The 16772-nt window shown below is 46.2% G+C and overlaps 1 protein-coding gene across 1 annotated transcript in view; it reads right to left on the bottom strand.

Annotated features, from left to right (window-relative positions):
- Positions 1-16772, bottom strand: part of LOC126156918 (esterase FE4-like) — a 101868-nt gene that overhangs the window by 12660 nt on the left and 72436 nt on the right. The window contains exon 10 of the mRNA XM_049916341.1: positions 3457-3577. Coding sequence (XP_049772298.1) covers positions 3457-3577 — 121 coding nt within the window. The remainder of the gene's footprint in view (positions 1-3456; positions 3578-16772) is intronic.

The following is a 16772-nucleotide window of genomic DNA, read 5'->3' as shown; positions in this document are numbered from 1 at the left end:
ACTTATTTCACTAGACAGCGTTTACGGAAGCAAACTGCTCGCATTGTTCAGGTTCACATTACAACACAGACACGCACGTAAGTTAAAGAATAGGAAACCAGTTTATATGCATAAAAACAACAAACAATAACAAAAAATAAAACATTTACGAGGGACCATATAACGCCATAAATGGACATCAGGTAGCAAATATTACAGGTTGGGAACTCATCTGCCCTACGGTTAACTTTTTGTGATTTGGCAGAAAACATTCAGTAATTCTATGGTAAACTGCCCTTATCATTGGTTCCTTAATGAAATACGCAAAATGTCAAAAATACTTAACGGGTAAAAGCTGTAATATAATACTTGTCGTTTGGATACAGTACTATAACTGTTTTCATACCCATGATGTAGGCTTAAAAGTACAGTTACAATTACGTTTCCGTGATTTTTTGCTGTAGCTTACTTAGCGCTCCATCCGGAAATTTATGTCATTGGCAACAGTAAACAATTACAGAAATAAAAAGACATTTCATTAGACTTCTAATGAGATACAGAGGATCCAAAGACTGTACAGATTAACTTTTGTTTCAAAGTACATTAAAGCTTATAGTACATTGTGTGGTGTCACCGCCGGACACCACACTTGCTAGGTGGTAGCTTTAAATCGGCCGCGGTCCATTAGTACATGTCGGACCCGCGTGTCGCCACTGTCAGTAATTGCAGACCGAGCGCCACCACACGGCAGGTCTAGAGAGACGTACTAGCACTCGCCCCAGTTGTACGACGACTTTGCTAGCGACTACACTGACGAAGCCTTTCTCCCATTTGCCGAGAGACAGTTAGAATAGCCTTCAGCTAAGTCCATGGCTACGACCTAGCAAGGCGCCATTAACCGTTTCTGGAGAGAGTCTCACTTGTATCATCAAGAATGCTGTATACAAATGATGGATTAAAGTTAAGTATTCCAGCAGCTACGTACTTTTCTTTATAGCATTCATTACGTATCCTGTTTCAGACCTCACGCCCATCTGCGTGAGCTTAACGCGTGCCTTTCGGCTACTTGCGAGTGGCGTGGCTGTCTTGCTACGCCACAAGACATTGCTCATAAAACAATTCCATTACTATAACGTTTTCCATTTTTAACTACCTGTGAAGTTTATTAATGATTGATTAGTTAGCGTGTGGAGAAATCTTTAATGCTTTAAGTGTTTGTCTCTTTTTGTCAGTGGTATCGAAAGGCTTCAGGAAAATTATCAGATATTCTACGTAAGGATGTTACCAACGAAGCAACACGACCAGTAGCTCTTGTACGTGACGCAAAAATTCCGCATGTCAGCTCTCGTGAAGTTTTAAATTCTGACTAAAGTAACCAATAAAGTCTCCATTTATGTAATAACATTTGACCAATCTGTACGATAAGACATGGAAATGTACATATATCTGGATGAAAACCATGAAGTCATTTTCTGACGGAACCACGAGCTGTGTGTAAGTATTGAATAATCTACTGCACATGTGCACCTGCAGAAATGGAAAGAGGTAGAAAGCCTTTGCATAGGCTTCGGATCCTTAGAGAGTTTTTTACCTTCCTTGATGCAACCGAAGAATCAGATTACGAGGCTGTTCGCCGATATGCACATTCTTTCGTCGTTAAACTGTGGCTTCATAGATCTTATGATAATTATCTGTAATTATATATATGCACACTTCGAAATCTTGGTGTTGCAATGGAACAAAGTTTTGGACACTTTTAATGAGTATGTTGAAAATTATTGAGAACGGGTATGCACAAATGAGTAACATTTTTATTGATGGCACAACGAAGTCAGTTCGTGAGAGCTACCAGAGCCTTTCATCCGTACTTACAATTGCACAAGAGTAACGGCTTGCACGTAGACTCGTGAACGTCGAGCAACCTGAGGGTGAAGTGACAACCAGACATTGCAGCAGCAGATATCAACGGCCGCTTATCGTCCCACACAGATGCCCTGGACTAAGCAACACTCATTGGTCTCGGGCACCGTGAGGGAGTCATTGTAGAGTTTACTGCGTTCTGTATGATGTTTCATGAATCTGTATACATTGTTCTCTAATATACAACTGCACAAGTTCTTTGAGCATTGTTACTGTGGCCACAGGTTCTTTCCGTCTTAGAGGCGAGATTGTCATTTGCGTTCTCGTTACATTCAGAAAACGTAGGATACGTTCTTTGCATGTCGTAAGCACATGGAACCATGATAGATGACGCCACACCAGTTGTTTCATGCTGTCATCAGCTGAAGCGTCGCGCTATAACAACACTGGAAATAAGTGTTTCTGTATCTCTGTCCGTAATTCGCTCACGATTTATGCAAAACACGAGGAGAGAAAAGTCTTATTCTGATAACTGGATTTAAGACAATGTATTTGTATCCTTTCCTTACAACGTCTGTTTCGTAGACACAGTCGTACGATAAGATATGCTCGACCGAAAATAATTTAATGGGAAAGAGAAACACGCGCTGAATAACGTACACCATAAAAATATAAGAATCAAAGCACGTTAGTGCAGTAGTGTTTCGCCACTAAATATCACGCTATACCGAATTGCAGTTGTACATCGGTCTGCACTGATGTGAGTTTCCCTCCCTTGTTTAGGGATATGCCGAACTCTTTTCACGTCTCTGTCCCATAAACCAAATAGACAAGCACGTAATGCACGAATGCTCAGAGGGCACCTTTTCTCGTCACACGGCGCACCCGACTTTACTTCCTCTTGATAACTGATGGTTTTGGTAACAAGATTAGCACTTGCTAGTCATATTTGTCTTAATATTTCAAGATCACTGCCGGGATGGCTCCAATGAAAGAAAACGGCCGATTTCCCTCTTCTTAAGCAACGCCTATAGTCACCCAACCTCAAGGGGACGTTGAAACTCTAATCATCGATCCTTCCCTCGATGACAGTTTAATAGTTCTCTCATGTGTCCCTCGTAACGTATGTATAACCAGTCTCCGAATAAAAATATGGTTTTAAGGATGTGTTCCTTTGTATGTTCATCATCACAAGGCTCGGGTATAATAGTCACACTTCCAACAACAATTCATTGAATTCTCTTAGAACAACTTTCTACATATTTCAGTCTTCTATTACGTAACGGCTTGATATGTTATTACTGCTGTAGTTAGACGCGCTGTTAATATTTTCAGTTGTTAAATGACGATTTCGACTTTTGTCACAAAAATGAAACTGAAAAATGAGACGCCTAATATGATGAAATCATGAACTGTATTCCGTAGAATTTACTACAAATCATTCAGAGAACACTCCTATCGATGCCGTTGTGCAGATTATTATGTTCTGATTGTAGTGACGCCTGAAATATCTCTCAAGAGTGATATATCGACATGACGCAGTTCAAATTTATTCTCTCGCCTTAAATTACAACCCATTTAAAATTGGTATAGAAAGGTGATAATAATTGTACTCACTCGTACTTAGCAAAGTTAGTCCACATAGCTGTCATCTGAGCCCGGACAATACCCCCATCCGAATCTGGATCAAGAGTCGATGTCGCGAACAGATAATGTATGTCATCAGCATGGGCTGCCCCTATACATAAATAAAGTTATACCAGCAAAGTTCTGCTAATGTTATTTGATCAATGAAATGTAACTGTAAATCCGTAGATTCTAAACAATAATAATCGAGATACAGGAATCACAGTTTTACTTTATGCAGCTATACTATTTTTTGGCCGTCTGAACAGAAGATTAAAAAGAGACACATTCAGTTATATAGCTCTTTTGTAGATCTAACAGGAGATCATGGAGTACAAATGCGTTAAATGTAGCAATTTTTGTGGTTTGGTTTCGGTCGGTGAATCGCTCACCACCCGAAAGTTTATGCCACTCACCAAGGAAACTTGCTCTGTCGGGTTAAGACCATGTCTCGCTTTTGCGTTTGACTTTACATAGATTTAAAAGTGCTTCGTACCATAGAGTATGCTCAGAAATTACATTATTGGCCATTAAAATTGCTACACCAAGAAGAAATGCAGATGATAAACGGGTATTCATTGGACAAATATATCATACTAGAACTGACATGCTATTACATTTTCACGCAATTTGGGTCCATAGATCCTGATAAATCAGTACCCAGAACAACCACCTCTGGCCGTAATAACGGCCTTGATACGCCTGGGCATTGAGTCTAACAGAGCTTGGATGCCATGTACAGGCGCAGCTGCCCATGCAGCTTCAACACGATACCACAGTTCGTCAAGAGTAGTGACTCGCTTATTGTGACCAGCCAGTTGTTCGGCCACCATTGACCAGACGTTTTCAATTGTTGAGAGATCTGGAGAATGTGCTTGTCAGTGCAGCAGTCGAACATTTTCTGTATCCAGAAATGCCCGTACAGTACCTGCAACATGCAGTCGTGCATTATCCTGCTGAAACGTAGGGTTTCGCAGGGATCGAATGAAGGGTAGATCCACGGGTCGTAACACGTCTGAAATGCAACTTCCACTGTTCAAGGTGGCGTCAATGCTAACAGGGGGTGACCTAGACGTGTAACCAATGGCACCCCATACCATCACGCTGGGTGATACGCCAGTACGGCGATGACGAATACACGCTTCCAATGTGGTTTCACCGCGATGTCGCCAAACACGGATGCGTCCATCATGATGCTGTAAACAGAACCTGGATTCATCGGAAAAAATGATGTTTTGCCATTGGCGCATCTAGGTTGGTCCGTGAGTACACCATTGCAGGCGCTCCTGTCTGATGATGCAGTGTCAAGTGTAACTGCAGCCATGGTCACCGAGGTGACAGTCCGTGCTGCTGCAAACGTGGTCGAACTGTTGGTGCAGATGGTTGTTGTCTTGCAAATGTCCCCATCTATTGAGTCAGGGATCGAGACGTGGCTGCACGATCCGTTACAGCCATGCGCTTAAGATGCCTGTCATCTCGACTGCTAGTGATACGAGGCCGTTGGGATCCAGCACGGGGTTCCGTATAACCCTCATAAACACACCGAATCCTTATTCTGCTAACAGTCATTGGATCTCGACCAACGCGAGCAGCAATGTCACGATACGATAAACCGCAATCGCGATAGGCTACAATCCGCCCTTTATCAAAGTCGGAAACATGATGGTACGCATTTCTCCACCTTACACGAGGCAGCACACCAACGTTTCACCAGCCAACGCCGGTCAACTGCTGTTTGTGTATGAGAAATCGGTTGGAAACTTTCCTCATGTTAGCACGTTGTAGGTGTCGCCACCGGCGAGAACCTTGTGTGAATGCTGTGAAAAGCTAATCATTTGCATATCACAGAATCTTCTTCATGTCGGTTAAATTTAGCGTCTCTAGCAGGTCATGTTCGTGGTGTAGCACTTTTAGTGGCCAGTAGTGTAATTCATCTCATAAAAAGATGAGAGAATTAATTCGGATTTTCTACCATTATGTTTGACAAATAGCCAGATATCTATGAGAGCAGATAATGCTTGCCAAGGACTGTATTTAGTCACAAACTTAATGGAATTTGCAGGATAAAATTTATTTTTAAAGTGAATTTAAATTATTCTTCCCCTCTGTTTTACATATGCTGTGACATTTGCAAAATGGAAAAATTATACATTAAAATGATACATGAAATAAGGCAATCCCAACATTGTGTAAAGAAAGCAAAGAAGACATTATTCAGTGCCGTAATATTATTGTTAGTGATGTTTTTTAAAGAACAGGTTTAAACTGAGTAGCATTTGCATCGAGACACTTTCGTACACTCTGTAGCACTGTTTAAATCACTTATGTCAAATATCTAAAGTCATCATTTCACACAAACCAGAAGGCGCCATCTTATGTCCTCCACATTCATTACATGACCACAGCGGAAGATCGCCTACAGGTAAGGCGATCGTAATGGACACTGGTAACTAGGAATGCCTCTTCCGACATACCAGTTTTGAAATAAAAAATTTAATGCATGTTTTGCTACAGAAGAATCATTGGCACAAATTCTAAGAGCAACGGTAAAGTAGTTATCATTAGGTGTGTGCACTTTTTCCCATTAAACGTAACATCAACTGAAAACGGACCGATCACGTGCTGTCCGATTATGCGATACCGCACTTTCACACTCCACTGTCGTTGGCTGAACACCTGTCGAAGTCAGTGTGAGTTTCATGTTGAGCAGTCGTGCATTCTTCACAGATTTACTTCCCTGTGATTTGTGAATGCATCCTCATCATTAAATAATACAATATGGTATCGTGGGTCCACCTTGAGGAAAAACACTTTTGTTTATTTTCTTCCCCAAACTAGTTTTGGTGAAATACCGCCGTCAGTAGTAGGTTTATTTATTATAAAACACGCAAAAACTACGAAAAACGTTTTTACATGTGTATCCTTTGGTTCTGGCTACTGTAATGAGTGAATAGTTTTATAATCCCTTTTAAATTTAGAGTCCTTCAATGATTTCTATGTTTGTTGCCGTTTTTTCGGTATGCACCGTGTCACCGGTAAGGCATGAGCGGTCGTTGTTAACAAACACGAAAGTCTGAGGTTCCAAACATCAGTGTTATTACTATTGGAATTTGCCGTAGTGTTGCACATATCTCGTACAATTTTGGTAGTTGTTAGGCTCTAACCTACTCATGCCATGTACTGTTTTTAGTTGGTCGGCCTTTTGTTGTTCTAAAAACAGATAGAAACATAACATCTCATCTTGGCTGTAATACAAAGCATTACTCTGTCTTGGTGTTGACAAACGTCGCGAGACGTATCGCCTATTGCGAAAACGTTTTGAGGTTTTAGCGGGAGCTATGTCGACATTTCTTTCTTACTTTGAATGCGATGGGACATGCGTTTATGTGCATGGTGTAATGTTTTGAACTACGGCTGAGATTATTAGTTATGTTTTTCTGTATTTTAGAGAACCAAAAAGCCGACCAACTAACATGGGTACATGACATGCTTACATTACAACCCAAAAGCCACCAAAATTATATTCACAACACTACGGCTAATTTCAGTAGTAATCACACTGACGTTTGTAAGCTCACTTTTCAGTAGTTGTTAACAACTGCCGCTCGTGTCTTGCAGATAACACACTGTATGCCGAAAAAACGGCAACAAACCTAGAAATCATATTAAGGACTTTAAAGTTAAATCGTATTATAAACATATTCGCACAATGCTTTGCCTGGAATCAAAGGGGTACAAATGTTATAACATGTAATGTTTTGTAACGGTGCGTGTTTGAGAATAAATAAACCCACTGCTCACGGCGGCATCTAGCCGAAACTAGTATGGGGAAGAAAACCAAAAGCTTTTGGAACCAGTACGGCCGGCCGTTGTGGCCGAGCGGTTCTAGACGCTTCAGTCCGGAACTGCGCTGCTGCTACTGTCGCAGGTTCGAATCCTGCCTCAGGCATGGATGTGTGTGATGTTTTTAGGTTAGTTAGGTTTAAGTAGTTCTAAGTCCACGGGACTGATGACCTCAGATGTTAAGTCCCATACTGCTCAGAGCCATGTGAACCATTTGAACCAGCGCGGACCCACAGTCCCATTTGTAATAGTAAATAATACACTCTCAACAAAATTATTGTCTTGCTGGAAGACCCACTGACATTACTGGAAACCATATAGGCCTCGATGTGGAGGAATATGGAAAAGAGCAAAAGATACTGGTACTCCTGCCTAATATCGTGTAAGCCCCCGCGAACACGCAGAAGTGTCGTGATACGACGTGGCATGGACTCGACTAAAGTCTCAAGTAGTTCTGGAGAGAATTGACAGCATGAATGATGCAGGGCTTCCATAAATACGTAAGAGCACAAGGAGGTGAATATCTCTTCTGAAAAGCACGTTGCAAGGCATCCCAGATACGCTCAATACTGTTCGTGTCTGAGGAGTTCGGTGCTCAGCGGAAATGTTTAAACCCAGAAGAGAGTTGCTGGAGCCATTCAATAGCAATCCTGGACATGTGGAGTGTTGCCTTGTCCTGCTGGAATTTCCCAAATCAGTCGGAATGCACAATGGACATTAATGGATGCAGGTAATCAGACAGGATGCTTATGTACGGGTCACCTGGCATAGTCGTATATAGACGTATCAGGGGTCCCATATCACTCCCAACTGCACACGCCTCACACCATTACAGAGCCACTAACAGCTTGAACAGTCCCTGCTGACATGCATCATCCATGGATTCATGAGGTTCCCTCCATACTCGTACACGTCCACCCGCTCGATACAACTTGAAACGAGACTCGTCCGACCAGGTAACATGTTTTCAGTCATAAACAGTCCAATGTCGGTGTTGACGGGCCCAGGAGAGGCGTAAACCTTTGTGTCGTGCAGCCATCAAGGGTACACGAGTAGGCCTTCAATTCCGGAAGCCCTTATCGATGACGTTTCGTTGAATGGTTCGCACGCTGACACTTGTTGATGGCCTAGCATTGAAAAAACTGCAGCAGTTTGCGTAAGGGTTGCACTTCTGTCACGCTGAACGATTCTCTTCACTCATCGTTGATCGCGTTCTTGCAGGATATTTTTCCAGTCGCACCGATGTCGGAGATTTGATGTTTTACCAGATTCCTGACATTCACGGTACACTCGTGAAATAGTAGTACGGGAAAATACCCACTTTATTGCTGCCTCAGAGAAGCTGTGCCCCATCGCTCGTGCGTCGACTATAACACCTCGTTCAAACTCGCTTAAATCTTGATAACGTGCCATTGTATCAGCAGTAATGGATTTAAGAACTGTGCCATACGCTTGTTGTATTATATAGGTGTTGTCGACTGCAGCGCCGTATTCTACCTGTTTACATATCTCTTTATTTTAATACACATGCCTGTACCAGTTTCGTTGGCGCCTCAGTGTATATGCATATCAACGATACTCAGAACGCTTCTTCGACTGAAGCCAACTTCTCTTTGTATTTGGTGAGAACTGGAGAGCAGATGTCTTACAGTAGCCGCAAGAACCGTAAATCCTGCAGCTTCGATGGTAGCAGTACTCCTTCATACACATTATCGTGGGGTAAAAACTTCCATTCCCGCAAATTACTCTGACGGTATAAAATGTGGTGGTACGAAAAATGTTCAAATGTGTGTGAAATCTTACGGGACTTAACTGCTAAGGTCATCAGTCCCTAAGCTTACACACTACTTAACCTAAATTATCCTAAAGACAAACACACACACCCATGCCCGAGGGATGACGCGAACCTCCGCCGGGACCAGCCGCACAGTCCTTGGCTGCAGCACCCCAGACCGCTCGGCTAATCCCGCGTGGCTGTGGTGGTGCGACTTGGAGAGTATCAGCCTAAGAACTGTTCTGTGTACAATCTTGCCGCTCTTGATGCAATTCAAGGTATTCGCACTAAAAGAAGAGCAATAGACCATACCCGCATAGTGGTGTACTCCAAAAACGGTTCGTGAGTTACTTACGATTCGATTATGTGGCTACTTTACACATGAAGCTGGCGGGATGTACAGTGACCTATACTGGATGGTGGGAGCCGTCTTTGTATTTGTTAGGAGGCGTTCGACTGCCACTTGGTGGGGGGAGGGGGGGACATGTTTGGTCCGTTTGGTGGCGAGGGAGAGATATACACCTACACTCTGCAAACCACCGCGAAATGCATGGCTGAGGGTACGTCTCCTTGTTCCAGTTATTAGGGTTTCTCCCTGTTTCATTCACGTATGGAGCGCGTAAGAACGATTCTTTGTACGACTCTGTGCGTGCTGTAATTATTCTAATGTTGTCCTCGCCATCCGTATGCAATATACATGTGGTTGTAGTATATTCCTAGAGTTCCTCGGGCCATGAGGCGGCGGTGGAATCCGAGCGGCCTAGGCAAGTGGAGGTGGCAGAGTGCAGAGCTGCCAGTTGCCTGCTCTGTCAGTCAGCAGTCCGCGGATCGAAGCCGGGTGAGACTTGTGGCGGATACATTTTCTGTACTGCACTGACTTAGAGACAGCAGCTGGCTCATTCATGGCCTACCAAAAAACCTTCGGCTCCGATTCATTCCCCTGGTAGGGGAAGGGGGCCTAAAATTAAGGCTGTCTGGGGGTTCAGCATATCGAAGAAATAACCTTGCTGCATTCCGCCATGTCGATGAACTTTCTGGCTAACACGGAAGCTTACCAAGACATGGCAGTATCCTAGACGCAGTCATTACTTAGGGGAAGTGGACGGAGCGAAAGTGGTTGGTGCTGCTGCTGGGATGCTTATCGGCAGGCCAGCGACTGCGGAAGTCGATGGAGACTAACGCTGTAGTAACCACACTATGATGTTGCTCTGTCGCATACAATTGGACAAGCAACCCACCGTAAATAACTAGCATCATTCCTCATCTAATCAGTATACGCTGATCATTAATAAAACCGACAAACTGACTGGAAATGGAAGAAAAGAGGTCTAATGAACATGTGTCCGGAAATGCATCGCTTCGACGGGAGATAGCGCAGACGATTGAAAGTTCCTCTGACCACGTGCTGTAGGTACCTTGTGTGTTGCAGGCTGTGTGACTGACACACTGTACAGCAAGCAGCAGAATGGTCCGGTATTCATGTCGGGAACAAGCCCAGATGGTGTTCGTGTATGGTGAAATTCATGGAAACAGTCGAGAGGTAATATGGCTACACCAAAACAAGTACCCTCACAGACACCAACCACATCACACAACATGTCCAGCTAATTTTGGGCGTTTGTGTGATAGTGGGTCCTTTCAGACAGACCAACGTGCAGGGAAGCGGCTCACTGTGCGTGCACCAGATCTGGAGTACCGGGCTCTGCCTCTCGACCGATTCCGTCTGCTTGGCCGAACACAGACACCATCTCGGCTTGTTCCCGACATGAATACCGGACCTTTCTGCAGCTTACAGTTCGCTGTGCTAATCACACAGGCTGCAACTCACATGGAACACACGGCATGTAGTCAGGGGAGCTCTCATTCATCAGCGCCATCTGCTGTGGAAACGATTTATTTCCGAACACATACTGATAGCACCTTTTTTCCTCCATTTCCACACACGAATCCGTCCTTACAGTTTGTCGGTTGAAACGCCCTACTTAACCCCGCAGGACAGGAAAGATAGATTGTGGAAAGGGGCCAAAATAACAGGCTGTCAGTTACACTCGAACATACAATTTTATTATTTGATCAAACATTACAAGATCCCAAAAACATTTTTTTTAAACACACAAGTTTAATCTTTGAGACTTAATTACCGGCTGAAATCCACTTTAATTTAAAAACGGCTGAAGGGCAATAGCCTAAATCGCAAGCATAATCAGAAATTTAAAAGGCAAGCCTTATCTTAAAACAGTTCTTTAGTTAGGCTGAAAAGCTAAATTCAAATCGGCTGAAGGCCTAACACTTAAAACTCCATAACATTAATTTTTGTTAAATACCAAAGGCTTTACGTGAAACAGTTCTTTAATTTAGGCTGAAGGCCTTAAGAGCAAAAGAACTCAAACTTAAAATAGGCTGAAGGCCCAAACTAAAAATATTCAACAACATTAAAAATTTTAAAATATCAAAGGCGCTACGTGACACAGTTCTTTGGACTAGGCTGAAGGCCTTAAGAGCAAAACAACTCTAATTTTTTAAAAATCTGCTAGAAGCCATACAAGTACAAACAACAAGAACAAATTTTAAAAAATAGTGCAATACACACAAGGGCCCTCATATGTTCGAGGGTCGGCCTGGAATTCAAACGCTAACGCTCGCTTAGGTGAGACAGGCAGTCGTGCCAACCATTCACAATCCGACGACAACCCAACCGACCGACAGTCAACGGACCAACTGATAAGATAACTTCCACTTCACGTGACCAGGGCACAACAGGGACTTCAACGGAACAACGTAGAAGATATTGGCGCCCACAGCCAATCATACATGGGGCTATCAAACTACACACCGTGCTGGACAGCAACCACACGATGAGGTAACTACACTGCCTGAAATTTACGTCAACGACCAGAGCAGGTAACCGGAACGTTAACGGCCTCAAGGCAGAAGATTTCACTAGTGCACTTCAATTCAAATAACGAAATACAGTGAAACTCCACCGGAGGGTGACTAGAATTCTGCAACTTGAAAATCACGTTGTTGCTCGCGGGAATATCCCAACAGCCGACAACGAACACCAAACGATACAATGTGAACAGTCTTGAATTGCTGGTAGGTTACATCAAAACTGAACTTTCGTGTCCAGGGTCGGTGAGCCGCGGACCTCTTAGCAATAGGAACAGCGCCACACACTCCGACACCACGTAGAGACCGCCAGCGGGCCCGGCTAAACTGCGCCCACCGAGAATTTCTCGCTGTTTCACGCCAACCGACCGACTCGTGGCACACCGCCAGGCGGAAACTACACTCCTGGAAATTGAAATAAGAACACCGTGAATTCATTGTCCCAGGAAGGGGAAACTTTATTCACACATTCCTGGGGTCAGATACATCACATGATCACACTGACCGAACCACAGGCACATAGACACAGGCAACAGAGCATGCACAATGTCGGCACTAGTACAGTGTATATCCACCTTTCGCAGCAATGCAGGCTGCTATTCTCCCATGGAGACGATCGTAGAGATGCTGGATGTAGTCCTGTGGAACGGCTTGCCATGCCATTTCCACCTGGCGCCTCAGTTGGACCAGCGTTCGTGCTGGACGTGCAGACCGCGTGAGACGACGCTTCATCCAGTCCCAAACATGCTCAATGGGGGACAGATCCGGAGATCTTGCTGGCCAGGGTAGTTGACTTACACCTTCTAGAGCACGTTGGGTGGCACGGGATACATGCGGACGTGCATTGTCCTGTTGGAACAGCAAGTTCCCTTGCCGGTCTAGGAATGGTAGAACGATGGGTTCGATGACGGTTTGGATGTACCGTGCACTATTCAGTGTCCCCTCGACGATCACCAGTGGTGTACGGCCAGTGTAGGAGATCGCTCCCCACACCATGATGCCGGGTGTTGGCCCTGTGTGCCTCGGTCGTATGCAGTCCTGATTGTGGCGCTCACCTGCACGGCGCCAAACACGCATACGACCGTCATTGGCACCAAGGCAGAAGCGACTCTCATCGCTGAAGACGACACGTCTCCATTCGTCCCTCCATTCACGCCTGTCGCGACACCACTGGAGGCGGGCTGCACGATGTTGGGGCGTGAGCGGAAGACGGCCTAACGGTGTGCGGGACCGTAGCCCAGCTTCATGGAGACGGTTGCGAATGGTCCTCGCCGATACCCCAGGAGCAACAGTGTCCCTAATTTGCTGGGAAGTGGCGGTGCGGTCCCCTACGGCACTGCGTAGGATCCTACGGTCTTGGCGTGCATCCGTGCGTCGCTGCGGTCCGGTCCCAGGTCGACGGGCACGTGCACCTTCCGCCGACCACTGGCGACAACATCGATGTACTGTGGAGACCTCACGCCCCACGTGTTGAGCAATTCGGCGGTACGTCCACCTGGCCTCCCGCATGCCCACTATACGCCCTCGCTCAAAGTCCGTCAACTGCACATCCTGTTCACGTCCACACTGTCGCGGCATGCTACCAGTGTTAAAGACTGCGATGGAGCTCCGTATGCCACGGCAAACTGGCTGACACTGACGGCGGCGGTGCACAAATGCTGCGCAGCTAGCGCCATTCGACGGCCAACACCGCGGTTCCTGGTGTGTCCGCTGTGCCATGCGTGTGATCATTGCTTGTACAGCCCTCTCGCAGTGTCCGGAGCAAGTATGGTGGGTCTGACACACCGGTGTCAATGTGTTCTTTTTTCCATTTCCAGGAGTGTATAAGCGCCAGGTCAAAGTCCAAGGTGCGAATATCGATACACACCGCTGCTGCCACCTGCAGAAGGGGAGGATAACTGTATAATCTCGATAGCCTCGGGAGACTAAACACAGAATCGCAAAGAAGGTTTAATCTAACACATAGCATGAACCAGCAATGGCTCATCGGTTTTATTAATTTTCACCCTGTATAACCAGTAGTTCTGCTGAACTTCAGTTGTGTCAACCAAACGTCAATAATATCGACACGTTTCTCTTGTCTCAAAGACTCAGGTTTTCTGTCGAGAGCAGTGTAAACATTGCAAAGGTAGGGCATATTTCCGGGTGGTGTGCATTCAATGGGCCGCAGCAGCAGCGCAAGATCCTTACATTCAATAAATTTCACCTCTTCAATTGATCGCCCCCGGTAGCTGAGTGTTAGTTGGCCTTTGGCTGTGCTGCGGTGAGGACGCGCTGTTTGTGTTCCTGCCGCGGAGCGAGCGCTCGTGTTGTTTACATAGTACTCGGCCGTTTCGCGCGTGCCGTACTCAGCATATAGTTCACTATGGCGCACCAATACAGAAAATCGACACTCAAATTTACGTTCCGCAACGAATTTGCACGGCCCATAGCACTCGAAGTCGAACGATTTCTACGAGAAGAAGTTAAAATCCCGGCGACCGACATTCTCGGCATTCACTTGTCCATTTTGAGTAGTATCGTATATGTCAAGATTATCAACGACGCAACATGTGAACGGATCCTTCGGGACACGATACAGGGCCTCCGTTTTTGCCATGGTGATGGCAATGCGGGGACTGTGCACGTCGATTATTCTGGCATGGGACTTCGCTCGATCAGAATTTTCGAACTTCCTTTCGAACTACCGGCGGAGGACGTTGTGACAACGCTACGCCCCTACGGCACGGTCCATGATCATATTGCGGAAAAATGGACGCAATTCCAGACATATCCTGTGCTGAACGGCGTCCGCCAGGTCCGAATAGAACTTAAAAGACATGTACTTTCATATCTGAATATCGGTGGCTGCCGTGCCATCGTCATCTACGATGGGCAACCGAAGACCTGCTCTGGTTGCGTGAAAGAGGGACACCTCAGATCAGAATGTATGCAACGTCGAATCACTGAACTGCCGCCGGCTGAAGCGGACCCGCCGTCGCAGCCGACGCTGCTTCCTGTGACTTATGCAGCAGCCCTCACGACAGCTACCACTTCACCACGACAGCCGACATCCACTGTTGGGTCGCGGCTCCATGCTCCAATACAGGGCGATGATGACACACTCGTTCCACAAGTTACGGATTCAACTCCGATGCCGCCGCCCCCGTCGACGGATAACAACATACATGACGATAGCATGGCCGTAGACTCGCTTATTGTGCTTATGGCTGCCTTTGTGCCGGAACGTCGTGAATCTTTGCCATCGTCTGACACAGAAGGACACGCCAGGAAGCAACGCTCTCCGAAGCGACGGAAGCGGAGGCGTAGAGCAACTTCCGAACGGGATGCGACACAGGCTCCAGAGGATGACGATTCCACCTTCAATGACGATGCTACCACAGAGGCAGCCGCCATTTGCTGCAGTGTGGCACCATCGAACGAAACTGAGGACAAACCACATATATCTACAGTGGCAAAATCGGATGCCGAGATGCAGGACAGATGCTGCCCACCACCTTCTGGTGTGCAAGCACACATGCCGTGTCCTGAGGAAGCTAGGGAGGCCGATCTTGCTTTCAGTTCCCCGACGTGGGCGGATGACCACGACGACGACGGAACCATGCAAGTTACGCCAACACGGCCCACGGCATTGGCGCCGGGTCCCCAGAAAGGACTGCAGGTGAGGTTTGGGGGGATGCGGAGGTGTCAATACAGTCAGAAGCATCATAGGTAATTCCAGTCTTAATGGATAACTTAACAGCTGCGGTTCGGCAACAAGCTTATCGTATCGCCACGCTTAACCTCAAAACGATACGAACGGCAGTGAAGATCCAGTTGCTGCGTGAGATGCTTCGTTCTTCGGATGTTGACATTGCCCTGTTGCAAGAAGTATATATAGCGGCCCTCCCCGTTTTCTACGGTTATGTGACATATGTGTCACAGGCGGACCGGAATGGCAGCGGTACGGCAATACTAGTGCGCGACGGAATTGCCATCGAAGAAGTGACTTACCTTCCGTCAGGAAGGGGGTTGGCGATCACGGCACTGGGCACGCGCATCATTAACATTTACGCTCCATCAGGAACTGACCGACGCCGCGAACGATCGCTGTTCTACTCGGAGGATATCGCCCCCCTCTTTATCAGCCGCTTCGAGCAATATATCTTCGGCGGCGATTTTAACTGTGTGCTCCACCCCAAAGACCAAGTACCCATTTCTCGACTTGTAAAGAACTTCGGCTCCTGGTTCGAGGTCTGCTTCTCACCGACACGTGGGAGACAGTGCACGGTGACCGTCCCGGGCCGACATACCTTACTAGTCACTCAGCCAGTCGCCTAGACCGCATTTATGTCTTACGAGCTCTAGCACCGGGAGTATTGGACGCCGAAAGTTGGTCGCTTGCCTTCTCCGATCGTAGCGCTTTCATATTCACACTCACTCTACAACAGCAGCGGATATGGCGCAGCCGAGGACCCTGGAAGCTGAATGTGGCACATCTTCAAGCCCCGGAATGCCGTCAGATTATCGCCAACACATGGCTGGATTGCGAACGTTGTCTTCCCCGATACCCATCGACTCTAGCATGGTGGGTTGACTGTGCAAAACCAGCTTTTCGGCGTGTGCTAACACAATTCGGAAAAGATATCGCAGCTTGGCATCGTCACACATTGGACTTTTATTACACGATGCTTCGCGAACTCGACAGCCAACGACCATCTCGAAACCGACAAATGGAAAGCCTCCGAATTAAAGGTAAAATATTGTTTCTTACGAGGAAACGTTTGGAGGGGGTCGTAGTGCGATCACGACGTCAAGACCG

Source organism: Schistocerca cancellata, chromosome 2, assembly GCF_023864275.1.
Source record: "Schistocerca cancellata isolate TAMUIC-IGC-003103 chromosome 2, iqSchCanc2.1, whole genome shotgun sequence".
Classification (NCBI taxonomy): Eukaryota; Metazoa; Arthropoda; class Insecta; order Orthoptera; family Acrididae; genus Schistocerca; species Schistocerca cancellata.
Note: the sequence above shows the minus strand (reverse complement) of the source record. Positions and strands in the feature narration are given on the sequence as shown.